The sequence below is a fragment of the Microcaecilia unicolor genome, chromosome 2, assembly GCF_901765095.1.
Source record: "Microcaecilia unicolor chromosome 2, aMicUni1.1, whole genome shotgun sequence".
NCBI classification, from domain to species: Eukaryota; Metazoa; Chordata; class Amphibia; order Gymnophiona; family Siphonopidae; genus Microcaecilia; species Microcaecilia unicolor.
In genome coordinates this window covers 287,288,230-287,303,047 of record NC_044032.1, presented here as the reverse complement: position 1 = coordinate 287,303,047, position 14,818 = coordinate 287,288,230, and the positions used below count along the sequence as shown (strand labels likewise).

Genomic DNA, 14,818 nt, shown 5'->3' with positions numbered 1-14,818 from the left:
TTGTGGCAGTGGCAGCTATAAAATATGTCAAGTGCTGTTTGAAAATTGGCCATGATCTTGTGTCAGCCGAGGCCTGTCAGTGGAGGTGCTGGTGCTTGAATTTAAGAAAGCTTAGGACAAGTACATAGGATCTCTTAGGAGAAGAAATAATAGATGGCATGGTTGGGCAGACTGAATAGGTCGCTGTAGGCACAGAAGAACACAGTCTTCGCACACTCAAAATCACAAAAGGCACAGCGAAGGTGACATAACAATATAGTCTTCAGACGATGTAAACTAAATTCCAATTTATTAATAGGTCCATATACATCAATGAGATGTACAGGACTCGACATGGCCGTGTTTCGGCCAAGTGACCTGCCTCAGGAGTCTTATATTCTAAATTAAGACGTAGAAAAACCACAAAATTTGTACTTGAATAAACAATTGAAACTGGACAAAAGACACAATCTAATAAAATTACTTTTGTTAGATTGGGTCTCTTGTCTAGTTTCAATTGTTTTACGAGTACAAATTTTGTTGTTTTTATAAGTTTTAATTTAGAATATAAGACTCCTGAGGCAGGCCGTGTCGAGTCCTGTACATTTGCATGACGTATATGGACCTATTAATAAATTGGAATTTAGTTTACATCATCTGAAGACTATATTGTTGGGTCATCTTCGCTGTGTTTTTTGCAGACTGAATAGGCCACATGGCCTTTACTTGCCTTCATTTTTCTCTGTTTCTAAGGTCAAGGCACCAGGAAGGTAGCAAGGACAGAGCATGCCCATACACCAACTATGTGCCTATACAGGAGAGTGATTTTGCCTGGATCTTTAGTAGTGTGGCATCCTAATACTACATAGCCTTTTCCTTCCAGTTACTCTCTGTCATCCCTCACCCCTTCTGTAAGCCAATACTCTGGCTCCTGAGTGTGCCCCTTGTAGGCTCCCCCCACCTCTCTGGAGCATGAAGTTTAACAGATTAAACCTCATGCCAGTCTCGTTCCTACTATGGCCCATCTCTATCAAGCGAGCTGCAGGACAAGCAGGAGAGTATCCTGTTCATTCAGAATTAGATTTGCTGGCCCTGGCTACTGCAACTTCCTTCTCACAGGTCTCCCACTAAGCCATCTCTCTCCCATTCTATCTGTTCAAAATTCTGCTGCATGACTTTTATTCCGCCAGTGTCGCTATGCTCATATTAGTCCTCTCCTCAAGTTACTTCATTGGTTCCCCATCCGATGCCGCATACGGAACACTCCTCTTACTGACTTACAAGTGCATTCACTCTGCAACTCCTCAGTACCTCTCAGCTCTTCTCTCTCCCTACAGTCCTCCCCCGGGAACTCTATTCATTGGGTAAATCTATCTTATCTGTAACCATCTCCTCCACTGCTAACTTTTAAATTTAATTTTCAAATACATATCTCAACAATATCAAAGCTAATCGGAAAACATTAAAAAAAGAAATCATACAGACATTTAGGAAAATATACATCAATCTTTCGTCCACCAATCAGGAAATCAAGAACCCAAGATATAAGAAATAATTATTCAAGAAAAATATAATTCCTAATACAGGTAGATGCTCCCTCCAATTACTGTCTCTAGCCTGCCATACACTTTCAAGAATTAGTTATGATATTCAATTCCTCCTTAGCTTCTAGAAAATCAATTAGCTGTTGTGGGTCAAAAAATTGCAATTGTTTACCTTCATACAATACAAAACATAAACAAGGAAACCAAAATTGGCTCCTAAGGCTAACACTCTAGGCTGTAAGGCCAGGAAAGCCTTACACCTCATCTGTTTCTCTCTTGAAAGATCAGGAAATATGCGCACTTTTGAACCCCAAAAGAAAGTCTCCAAATGTCTAAAGGAAAGTTTCAAAACTGCATCAGGTTCCAAGGCAAAAGTAACCAACATAGTAGTTCTCTGTGTAATCACGTCCAAAGAGGTTTCCAAAAAGGAGGTAAGATTCATATTGTCCACTTCTCGCTTATGAGAGGGATCTCCCATAGGTCTTCCTGAGCTCCAGATATATTGAGCTCGTGTAATAGGGTGTAATGACTCTCCAGCCATCTCCAGGACCTCAATTAGACATTTCTTATCAAAGGTGACCCGGGGAAGTTGAGGAATCTCAAATTAAGTCTTCTAACCTGGTTTTCCAGGTTTTCTAAACATCGATGTAGAAAATTCTTATCCTTAATTGAGACACTCTACATTCTCCAAGGTCTAGATTCCAAATATTCAACCTTCGAGGACTGCTGAGCAGTTACCTGTGCTTGAATCAAGACCGCATCAGAAATAGCCTTAATATCTTTAGAGTTTCCTTTTATCACAGTCAGTAAAGAAGAATGTGTGTCATAAATAATACCTCAAAGTGACCCTAAAGTCACTATGGCTGGTTTAGTTATCCCCCGGGATGGTAGAGGGGAGGGAGATTTGACTTTCCACCTGAGATAGCGTACTCACAATTCCAGAAAGCAATATCTTTAATGCTGATTCAATAATAGCCTCTCGCCCACAGTCTATAATCTCCTTTGCTGGTGATGCCTTCCCTCCTTGCAAACCTGGTTCCATAGCCTTTGCCTCCCAGGCTGCAAAAGCATCGGCAGCGTTCTTACTCCCTGGCTGCAGTGGAGCTGTACGCTCGACGGGGCTCAGGGATGCCCCATTCATGCTGCTAACTGATGCCTCATCGCTGGAACTGTACTGGGAGTTGAGGGAAACTCCCTAATCTTCCCTCTCCGCCTGCCCATCGAACACCATGGGCTGGGAGGCACTCTGAGGGGAACGAGCTGGAGCTTTCAGAGGAGTGACTGCAGGTGCGTCTGCCTCAAATCACCATCTTAGTTTCTCCCCTGAGACTTCTTTCCTTTTATCTTGCTGCAACATAGCCTGGAACAGACTTCCTGAGCCAGTACATCAAGCTCCATCGCTGGCTGTCTTCAAATCTAGGCTAAAAGCCCACCTTTTTCATGCTGCTTTTAACTCCTATTCACTTGTTCAGTACCCATGTATGTTTTATCATTCCCACCTTAATTAATTGCCTTATCCCTTTTTTACCCTGCTTGTCTGTCCTGATTAGATCGTAAGTTCTGTCGAACAGAGACTGTCTCTTCGTGTTCAAGTGTACAGGACTGTGTACATCTAGTAGTGCTATAGAAATGATAAGTAATAGTAGTATTTGCTGATGTCCTGACACATGCATGTCAGAGCATATGTAACATATAAATGTACTTGCTTATTTGGGGATGGGTGGGGGGGGACAAACTAATTTTATAAACTTGGTAGCTTCTACCACTCATTTTGTAAAATATCAGCAAAATACTAGATGGCCCCATTTCCTAGTGCACATCTCAGCCTATCCAACCTATATGAAAATTTATCCACCATGCCGTTAGATATGACTTCTTTGTAATATTAAGAAAAATAAGTACTTGTGCTGTACTTAATCTATAGTCAATTCTTGGTTTAGTCCCACTCTTTCTTTGTGATCACAACAGACACTTGCTCTTACAGATCAAAGTGTTCCCTTGTTCTTTTGTTTCATTCTGTGGTGCCTGCTTCCATCGGCCCTACACTGTGACCCATCTAGATCAGTATTTCACAACATGTCCGTTGTTTCTTGAAACTGAAATCTTTTAATTCTATGCAAAGTGAATAGTGGCAATAGAATAAAAACCTACAATACAATTATTCAGAATAATCAAACAACAAATAGGATCCAGGCAGCTCAACAACTAGCTCCTCGGTATCTAAAGGGATTATAATTTTTAAAAAGAAAATGCATGTGTGTGAAGTCTGCAGGTGCTTTTTACCCTCTGATTATGCATCTGTTTGAAAGGAAAAAAAATTGTCTTTGAAAATTAGCTTAAGAAAAGTATGTGCACAGATTTGCTCCTGCTATTTGTACGAGTATGTCTTTCATGAAAACTCGCATGCCTACTTTTGGTCGTCTAAAAATAGGTGTAGAATTGCACCTACCACCCCAACACCAGGAGCAGCACTTATGTGCATGTGTTGGGCAATTTCTGAAAGCCCTATTTTTGTAAATAAGACTCCATTTTATAAACAGAAATTCCTTTGAACGTTATCCTCTATATATGTCTGTTTTTGAATCACTAATAGGAAATTCAGTCATACTGTAATTAAGTTTAGAAGCGCTCTTATCTTCATAGTAATATATTAATACTAAGAAATCTATCTTCAGATAGAGCAGCTGTAAAGCCTTAGGTCAAAGGGAGACACACTGTTTTTAATATATGTCTCTAGAGTTGATTCCTGTCATTTATTATACTTCCCTATAACTTAGAAGCTCCAAAATAGCTAAGATTGCTTCCCTTCATATTTCTGCTAAATACTCAGACTCCTGTAGGTTCTGATTTCTCATTCTTTCCAACCCTAACCTTTATGCCTGCATGAATACCCAACAGTTCCCTCCTCCTTTCAGCTATCAGCTCAGTCAGAATCGGTCCCTATTGGAGTTGCAGTGCCATGAGCTCCAACATTCACCAATTATATGGAGTTCCCCCCTTCATTTTTCCTTTTCCCTCCCATGTTACCCAGCATTCATAGAACAGTCATCTGTCAGGGACCACAAACTGCAGTTCCTTCTCTAACTTAGTATGCCATTTATATAGAGTCTGTTCCCGAGTTGTCAGTGTGGAATGACCGTTGGACCTCTAGCCCTCCATAGGCTGTCAGTGTGGAGGAACAAGCCATGCTGGGGAATCAAAACCAAGTCTCCTTCACGTCATTCATTTTATACACGACACCATCCTGAGCAGCTTATAGTAAATATAAAACACAAAATAAACAGTACCAGGTCAATATTCAACCAGTGGTGATGAGCATTTCTTTAAGCACTGACTGCCACCGGCTAAAATAAACCCAGGCATTCCGGGCCATGTCAGGCACCAGCATTGAATACCTGGAAATTATGCAGTTATAACTGATAATCAGTGCCACATGCATATACCTAACCAGGCAAAATTAGGACTGTCTTTTCTGCGGTCCAGCTTGGCCCAGTTTCTATGTGGCCAACTGACACTGAATATCATTGGTGCCTGCAAAACTCCTAATTCCACCTGTGGCCCACCCCAGCATGTCCAGATTGGGCTTGGGCAGGTAGAGCCAATGTTCAATGGCACTTCTTGCTTAAGGGGGTCTTTTACTAAGTGGCAATATGCCCAACAGAAGTACCACTGGGCTACCACAGCAGCCCAGCGGTAGTTCCCACCCCCAGCGCACCCTCAATGGGTGGTGGTAAGTGCTCCCTTCCGAAATGGCCACGTGGCAAGTGCTTCACTTGCCACACGGCCATTTCTTTAAAAAGATACAGTCTTTTGCCCGCTACTGTAAAAAGGGGCCTCGGCTCACATCAAAAACACGTGCTGATACCAGCGCTGGCCCCCTTTTGCCACAGCTTAGTAAAAGGATCCCTAAGTGAGCTGAATATTAACAACAGTAAGCGGACAGGAGCCTCAACTGCCCACTTAAGTTTCAGTCTCTACAACTTTATATACACAATAATTAAAACAACAAAAAGAGTCATAAATCCCTAACAAAGCTCCTCTCAACTGATCTCATACCCTCTTAAATAACGTGCAGTGTAATACATAGTCTCATGTAATCGCTTCAAAGAATTTACTACCTTCTTTAATCAAACAATATGCTTTTAAAGGATCCACATGAAACTGCTGCCGTGTTAGTAGTTCCTGAAGGTCTGGGATGAATATTACTGTTTTTATAAAGCTACAAGGATCCTATGAAGCATTAGAAAATCCAGAGAATCAACTTCAAAGAAAATTGCTGAGTTAGTTGCTAGGTATAACCATTGATTTTTCTCCAGGAGATGAGGGGAAAAAAAGTGAGAAGCTTTTTGCAGTGGAATTTTAAGAACAGCTTAATTCCTACCCTGAGTGGAAAATATTAACATATATGTTTTCACTGCAGAAAAATATATTAAATTGTAACAATTTTTAGAGCTCCTCACCAGACAAAACTGAATTTGAAAAATAAGCCACTTGTTCAGGTCCCTTTTTTTTAATTATTATTATCTGGTGTGCAAATTTACTATCAATTCAACAAGCACTGACTTCCCAACGTATGATTTTTAGGGGTGTGCACAGCTACAGTTTGTATATATTTTATTTCATTTGGGAGGTTTTGTTTTAGAAATAGCACATGCTCTAACAGAAATAAAACACAACTTTCATTTTTATGACATTTCATTTTGAAACAAAATGTAAGAAGGCTGCATTTTTTGTTTTAAAATGAGTGATTTTGTTCTACGTGTCATTGCCTGTTATCAGCTGCAGCAGTATTCTGCTTTGAGAACCACATAGATCTTTATGTAAATGAAAATAAGCTGCATAGCTCAGAATATTTCTTCAGACAATTAGGCATGTCCTATTTTCCGTTAATCTTGGTGATGAAAAAAGACATTGGGATCCATGTCCCCTTTGTGTCTGCAGTACCAAATCATTTTCAAGCAAGTAGGTTTAACTAATATCTTGACATGCAAGTGGTAGTTCAAAGCAGCCTCAAAGGGACAATCCGAAGGTCTCATTTTTACAAAACACATTTCTGGAGAGGCACTCTAATTATATTAAGAGCTTCAATTTCCTTCATATTTATTTATTTATTTATTTATTACAAATTATTAACTGCCTTTATGAAGTGATTCACCCAAGGCAGTTTACACCACATGTGACATAAACAGCTTACATTGTGTTAATACCATAAGAATAATAATATGCACATAGGTAGCATAAAATGCAATCAATGAGAGAGGCAAATTAAATCCTAGCAATAGCAATGGCATGATACAGTATTATTTGGGATAAAAAGCTGCATATTATATAGAGTATTGCTAACTAAAAGCTTGACGGGCAGCCATGATTTTTCAGTGACATTGCCCTCACCACAGTTCTTGTCCACCTTTCTAAGAGAAAAAGGCTGTATATGTAAAGTAACTCTATTAGATAAAAATATAGTGTTTGGGTGTGTATTTTGTATTGAGAAGTCAGCATAGATACCAACTGCACTTGTATACATTTAAAAAATGAAAGCAAAAGTGTCATTACTATAGTTCAGTGGTTCTCAACCTTTCTTCTGTTGTGATACACCTGACAGACAACGTTCATGTGTGTGACACACCAAACACTAAAATTCACAACTGAACAAAGCATGCCTAAATATTTTATTGTTTAACTGTAAGCTTGGCATGAATTTGCTTATCCCATTTGAAAAAAAGCTGTATGCAACACATCAGTCCCAGATTTCTCACGTGTCATACAACAAAACAAATACATATTCAAATTCTGGTGCCACTTCAGTAACAGCAACACAAAATCCCTCCATTGCCAGATATTGTGAAAGCAACACAAAATCCTGCAAATATGCTACTCAGAAACTGTATAAAACAGAACCTGTGGACAGCAAACCTGCAACATGTTCAGTTGGGGCTGGTTTCAAAAATCATTATTGCGGTTTCAGGGAAAGCAGAAATAGGGACCAATTATGGGGATTTCAAGAACCTGACTCTCAAGATTGCTGGTCTTCCCAGCTTGCAGACACTGATGGTTGTAAAGGAAACACAGGCTTACTGTCTACACCAATTTTTTTGTGACACACTTCTCACCTCATGGGGACACACCAGTGTGTCCTGACATATTGGTTGAGAACAACTGCTATAGTCTGAAGTCATAGGCTACTCAGTGACCTTTCAGGGAACACAAGGTAGACATCTTGTTGATACACATAAGGGTGTGTACTAATGTCACAAATAATGGCTGTTAGCATGTCCTGCACTTCATGATGCTGACGCTCAGGAACTATGGTTGAGAAGAGGTTGCACATTTAGGGGGATATTTATTAAAGTATATTGTAACACGTGGAAAATGTCTGCTATCAGATCACTCAGGTATATACACATGTACAAGCACGCATGTAAGTCTGCTGGTCCCCTTGCCAGTTCTGTGTCTGGTATAAATGGGCATATCTAAATTCCTCACTTAGCACACATAAGTTACAGTATTCTGTAAGTTACATGCAAAAATGTTAGGCCCATCAATTCCTCTCCTGTGTGAACAGCCCTGGATTCAATATATGGCACTGAAAGATCAGCACCTACATTTAGGCATGGATCTAAGATGTGTGCCTATCTAAGGGTCCCTTTTACCAAGCTGTGGCAAAAGGGGGCTGGTGCTGGTATTTTACACGCACGCCGAGGCCATCTTTTACCGCAGCTGGTAAAAGGGAAGTCTCACCTTCCTGCAGGAAATGACTGTGCAGCAAGTAAAGCAATTGCCCAATGGCCCATTTCTGGGGCAGGTGGTAAGGGCTCCCGCATTAACCCAGTGGTAACCGGGCAGCACATGGCACTGCCTGATTACAGTCGGGTACACTCCAGTGCTATGAAAATGTATACATTTTTGTAGTGCCAGAAATGACGGCATTTTAGGGGTGGGAAGTACCGCCAGGCTGCTGCGGTAGCCCAGCAGTACTTCCTGTATAGTGAACGGTAAGCCTGCATTGGGCTTACCACCGCTTTGTAAAAGGAGCCCTAAATTAGTTAATGATCTATCAACAATGAATTAATAGGCCCTTAACAATCAATAATATCACTTAATTGGCACTAATTTGAATTTGCCTGTGCATCTTTCTGCTTGCTATTTGAAAACACCCCTTGCCCAAGTCCTACTACTACTACTACTACTTAACATTTGTAGAGCGCTACTAGGATTACGCAGCGCTGTACAGTTTAACAAAGAAGGACAGTCCCTGCTCGAAGGAGCTTACAATCTAAAGGACGAAATGTCAAGTTGGGGCAGTCAAGATTTCCTGAATAGAGGTGTAGTGGTTAGGTGCCGAAGGCGACATTGAAGAGGTGGGCTTTGAGCAAGGATTTGAAGATGGGCAGGAAGGGGGCCTGGCGTATGGGCTCAGGGAGTTTATTCCAAGTATGGGGTGAGGCGAGGCAGAAAGGGCGGAGCCTGGCGTTGGCGGTGGTGGAGAAGGGTACTGAGAGGAGGGATTTGTCCTCTAGTGCATAACTGAAAAGGAGGTGTGGCATGGGTGTTCCATAAAGTTGTGTGCGGCTGTATAGAATAGCGGCGCTGATGTGCTGAAATGCTATGAGTTCCACATCGGCATTTACACCAGGTTTCAGCTGTCGTAAATTCCGGCGCTCAACTTTAGGTGCGGAAGCAGCTCTAAGTGCTATTCAATAAAGCTCTCATCTTGCAAAGCCCTTTATAGAATAGCACTTAGCGCTGATTTTTTTTTTTTTGCACCAATTTTTGAGCGCCATTTACTGAATCTAGCCTGAAGCGGTCTGCACATGGATTAACACTGAGCACTCTGCTAGCATTTAAGTGAATAAGTGTGCATCTGTTTGAGAAAGTGTGAGTACTCTACAAATGTAAGTACCCTGTAATAGAATGAGAGGGATACTGTATAAATGTATTGAGTGCATTCACAGAGCTGCACCTGCATCACAATAGTGTGTGACAGCTTTTCTTTGCTACTTCTGGGAGTCTGTTTTCTAAAGGCATATGAATGTATGGTGCCTTTATAAAACAAATATAAAATAGGTGTGCTTTTTGTCATTTTTATATTTAAATCATTTTTATTAGAAGAAATAGAAACAGTAAGAAGAAAACTATAACTTGCAGTGGCAAAAGACAATCGGAACAAATCAACCCTCCCACCCAACCCAACCCTACCCAGCCGGGGCAATGGCACTTAAGCAACAGCAATCAAACAGTCGGGGGAAAAAAAGTTCAGAAGGGCAAATTAAGGATACTACTACGAGTCCGGGGCATCAAAGTATGCCAAAAATGCTCCCAAATTCACTGGAAGCGAATCCCACGGGGCAACTCATGAATGTCCATACGTTGCATCTGCAAAAGAAAAATCATTTGTTGTCTCCATAAAGGTAAGGAAGGGAACTCGTGACAATCAGAGGAGGAGCACCGTTTTGTTTGCCATTAATATGGCTCTAGACGGGAAGCCGAGGAAACCAGGAGGAACAGGCTTTAGCTGCTCCTAGTGTCGCTTTTTGTCATTTTTATAGGTGCCCTGTTCTAAACTGATCCTCTGATAGCAATTTTGAAAAGCTTTACCTACAGAAATGAGTTTTTATAAAATATGCAGGTTAACTTACTTGCATGAGGCTACTTGGACTGAGCAGAGGCAACCCTGGGGAGAATTGAGGAAGGATTAGCATTTACACATATACTTTTGAAAATGTACCTTATGCAGGTAAATTAATCTAAAAAAAAAAATGTGCATCTGCTGAAGAGCATGTATAAATATACATAAATAATTTCCCCAGAGTAATTTTAAGATCGAGAGCGCGTGTGTCATTTTACCAATAAAATTTGGCATTGCCTGCACAGAGAAAATTATGCATTTACTTTCTAAGAAGCATATACATAGTTTTAAATAACCCTCTAAATGTTTTACATCCTGAAACCATTTTGTTTTAACCAACACTCATGACAACAACTCTGGTGTGCACTGTATCTCTGGGAAGACGGAAATAGCAGGTGCCCAGAAATTTGGAATCAGATCTTGGAGGTTAATGAAAGGCCAGGACTTCTTGTAGGAATGAGGGCAGATATTCGTTTTGGTACATCAGTCTGTTTTATTTCTGAACATTAGAAATTCATCAGAAAGAAATGTGTTGAAGCTCAGAAATTTCCTCTCTTGCAGTGTCCTAGGTGAATTTGTCTTGAAAAGCTTTTAAAGTACTTCAGAGTATTTTAACTGAAAAGGCAATTAATTCTAGCAAATAATATATGAAGGGTGTTGTTTTGTAAACAGATGCTATATCACGGTTGGAAAAAGGTGCATATTTTACACATGTTTATAAAGATAATGTAGGTGAGGCCAAAAAAAAAAGTAATCCCATACAGTTTTTTGCAGTTTTCTCAGCAACCACTTTGAATTTCAACGAGAAATTTTACATACTTATTTAGTTGTCATATTTACATATTTCTATTAAACAACATTTTATTATCTTATGTTAATGTTACTGACTTTTAGCGTGACTACCTAGTGATTTTTGCGTGTCAAAAATATTCTAACTAAAGCACAGTAAAATAACATCATTCAGTTGATATTATAACAATTTGTCAGCATTTTGCAGTCCCACTGACAAATTTTCTTCACAGTGCTGAGCTTCCAGTTCTTGAGATGATACACAGCCACTATCACCTTTGTTCAAAAACCTTGTTCACACAGTGTCTGGATTCTCATTTTGTCCACTGATGACACCTTGCCTGTGATTGCCGTTCTGATCTGAAATGTTTTTAAAGAAATTATCTGTAAATTATCATATTATCAAATTCAAATTATTCAGATTCAAATTATTGTTTATAAATGTCACTGACGTCATTAATAGTAAGCTGGTGTCCCCCTGTTTTTTTTTTTTTTTTACAGTACAAGCATGAAAATCGCTGGGTGGTCACACTAAAAAAATCTGTAATTTCACTGTGTTTAAAGATAATCTCATTCCATTGAGTACGTAAACATAGATAGTAGCAGCAGCAAATAAAGCTGTAAAATTTCACATTGAAATTCCAGCAGTTGCTGAGAAAACAGCAAAAAAAAACTCTAGGCAGTTACTTTTTTTGGCTCACCCTGTATGTGTTTATAAAATAGTCACTCAGAACCAGCCCCAGCAGTGCAGAAATTTGTTGTATGTTTTTTGTGTATACATATATATTTTATAGAATACATGCTGACAATTCTATCCCCCCCCCCCCCCAACTCTCTGCCAAAACTACTCCTTCAGGAATGCCTACACACGGCATGTGTGTATCTTAACGGGACATTCGGCTGTGAATTTGTATAAGAGCCATGTAAAACAAGCTGTACATCTGGGAAATGCTGTATTAAATTAACTCCCTAAAATGTTAAACTGCATACATCTAATATTAATTGAGAAGCATTTTCAGAATTTGTATTTTATTGTGTTTGAATTAAATGTATGTATGTTTGTTCTTACAGGGGAAACACGAGAACTCTAACCTCTCTGTTGTGTCAGGAGCAGCTTATCAACTTGAAAAGAAGACTCTCTCAGAATTTTTCCCTTTGCAAGCTGAACCAGATAACTCTTGCAGCCTTCGACAGGACACTTTAGGCAACAATAGATCACAGGCTCCTTTCTTCACACTCACAAGTAACATTACCAGCACCAAACGAGCTATACAAAGTGGATATTAAGATTGCACTAAAGTTTTTCAAGGGAGAAAGAAAAACTGTACTTAAATACTTAATACAATTAAAATACATCCTTAAAATCTTGTTTTAAAAGCATATTTATTTTTTGCTGTTTAATTTATATGGAAAAATTGTATAAAAGGGTACTTTTATATTTTGCTAAAATTCACTTTTTTAAAGTTTTAATTATTAGCGTTCTGCTCATTTTTATGTATCATGTTTTTAAATGTTAGAGTGACAGATTTTGGGTAATTTTCTTCAGTCTTAAAAATCAATAAGGCATTTTAGTCTCTATCTATCAAAGTTGTTTCATACTTGTCTGTTCTAAAGCAGGACTGCAATACTTTAATAGGATTGAGAGCGCTATTTGAAATGTATGCCAATGATTCCTGTCATTTCATGGCAGCCCTGCTATGGTTCACTGAGCCCCCTCTTCCCTCTTGTCAGCTCAACTGAAGACAAGCATTTAGTTGCAAACTTTAAGCAGGTTGTGCAAAACAGAAATGATGTGACTGCTTCTTCTCCTGCACAATAATGTCACTCCTGGTCAATGTGAGAAGGTCAGGTTGCTCCTTTTAAAGATACATGATACCATATGCCCATTTGAACAAGTTAAGTTAACGGCAGAATCTGGCCCCTGCAACCATTAAAACCCAGGCTTTTTGTCAGTCAGCGTTTGATAAGAAAAAGTCGAACAATTCTGCAGAAAGGGTTTCTGATGATATGTTTATGTACTTCATAAGGATCATTCCCAGATTGGCACTAGAGTTAATATATTTAATATGTGCGTGAATACTTTAAAGTAATGTCTGCTTTGACCTTCAAAATAGAATCCTTTTTTTCTTTTGTTGGTAAGACCCAAGAGTGACGCCCATCTTTGATGCTGACTGAATTTAAAGTAAGGCCATTGCCCTGCATTTTCTGCCTTGTAGCACACAAAAGTAAAATTGTATGTCAGGCCGAGATGTCGGTGAGCTGACAAGATGCCCCAGTGACATTTCAGCTGGAAAGAGCAAGTGTCTTGCAACCAAGTGGTCAAATATCAAATAATAGGTCAAGCAGGAAGGATCTGAGTTTTAACCACAAAGAGGTTTCTGGTAACTTACTTGACAAGCTTTTGGGCGCTTTGTGGCTTGACAAAGTGATGTTCTGTTGGCTATCACTAGACAGACTACTCTTTATTGCCTTCAGAAAATCAGGCATTTGACATTGATTAAACTCTTTAACCCTTAAAGGTTAAATCTTTGCTGTCAGCATCATTGTAAATAACCAAAACCTGTAATTTATTATTTTTTGTATTAATCACCATAATCCCCAGTGCTATTAACTTTTTATATACAGTGTTGTTTGATACAAAATCTATATATTGAATTGTCTCATTTTGGATCAGCAATGCTATTCAAAATAATGTTGTTACTGGCTTTGTATGCAGAAGTCAATTATTTCAGGGTCCTGGGTTCATAATAATTGAATATTAGTACTTGGGAATTTTCTAAAAATTCTATACTGAGAACAGGTGATTAGCCAAATTATGAGAATCATCAGATTTTTAGTAGGGACTTATATTATGCTTTCACTATATGTTCTGTCACTCTGGAATTTTTTTGGCTAGGTTTATATTTGAAATCTTTCATAAGGAACTCAGGTTATGTATTTGTCCAAAGTGTGTGTCTGCAGTGGATGTATAATTCATACATTATGACAGAATGCTATTCTGACAGGTATCCTTACGTGTTACGTAAATTATAACTTTTCTAGCCACTTAAGGATTATTAATTTGTCCTAATAACAGAATTAGCTATCAGGTATTATATATGCAATGTACATTGTATCTGAACTGCAGCTACATAAATTATCTCGTATAATAAATCAGCCATTTACAGTGCATTTGCAAAAATTGTGGTGTTTTTGAATGGACAGACATCCAACATTCTGGACCACTCAGGATTTGCCCTATTTTCTTACTGAGCTGGCAAGGGGGAGAAGTGCAACATTTTAAACATTACCGAATCATGGGAAGAAAGTTTTTAATATTGTCCTGCATTTTGAACCTTTAATGGTCTTTGTTAGTTTTTCTGTAAAGATTTATTACCCATGCTTTGCAAATCAAAATCTAGACAAGTGTAGTTTATAATATTACCGCAGGAAAGAAGCACAATTGGCCTCAAGAATTGGTGTGGAGGAACTAAATTTATTAGAGGACCCAACATGGACTCTGTTTTGGCACTGTGTCTGCATCAGGGGTCAGCTATATATAATGCTCCAACACATGTATGAATGTATTGAACTCAATAAAACGATGTGATCCAGCATATGCACAAAGCATTTGCACCTATTAAAAATGCGGCATTTGCTTGCTTCCACTGATCAAAAAAAGCTAGTGTAGTAAACAATTTTCTTTCTTGATAAGCTAAAGGACTTAAGTTTCTTGTTTAATTTGCAACAAAACCTGTACAACATAGCCAAGTTCAGAGACCCAAAAGCTGCACAGAATATTTCATAGGTCAGTTTCTCATATGTACAGAAGTAGTGAGTATTGATAGTGCTTTTTGGTTTATTCTTTAGAGTTATGAAGTATAGTCAATTGCAAATGTGC

The 14,818-nt window shown here is 38.9% G+C and overlaps 1 protein-coding gene across 1 annotated transcript in view; it reads left to right on the top strand.

Annotated features, from left to right (window-relative positions):
• CCDC171 (coiled-coil domain containing 171) overlaps positions 1-14,301 on the top strand; it is a 665,674-nt gene extending 651,373 nt beyond the window's left edge. The window contains 1 exon segment of the mRNA XM_030194229.1: positions 12,010-14,301. Within this exon segment, the coding sequence (XP_030050089.1) occupies positions 12,010-12,225 (216 nt within the window). The 3' untranslated portion in view covers positions 12,226-14,301.
• Positions 14,302-14,818: the final 517 nt, after the last annotated feature.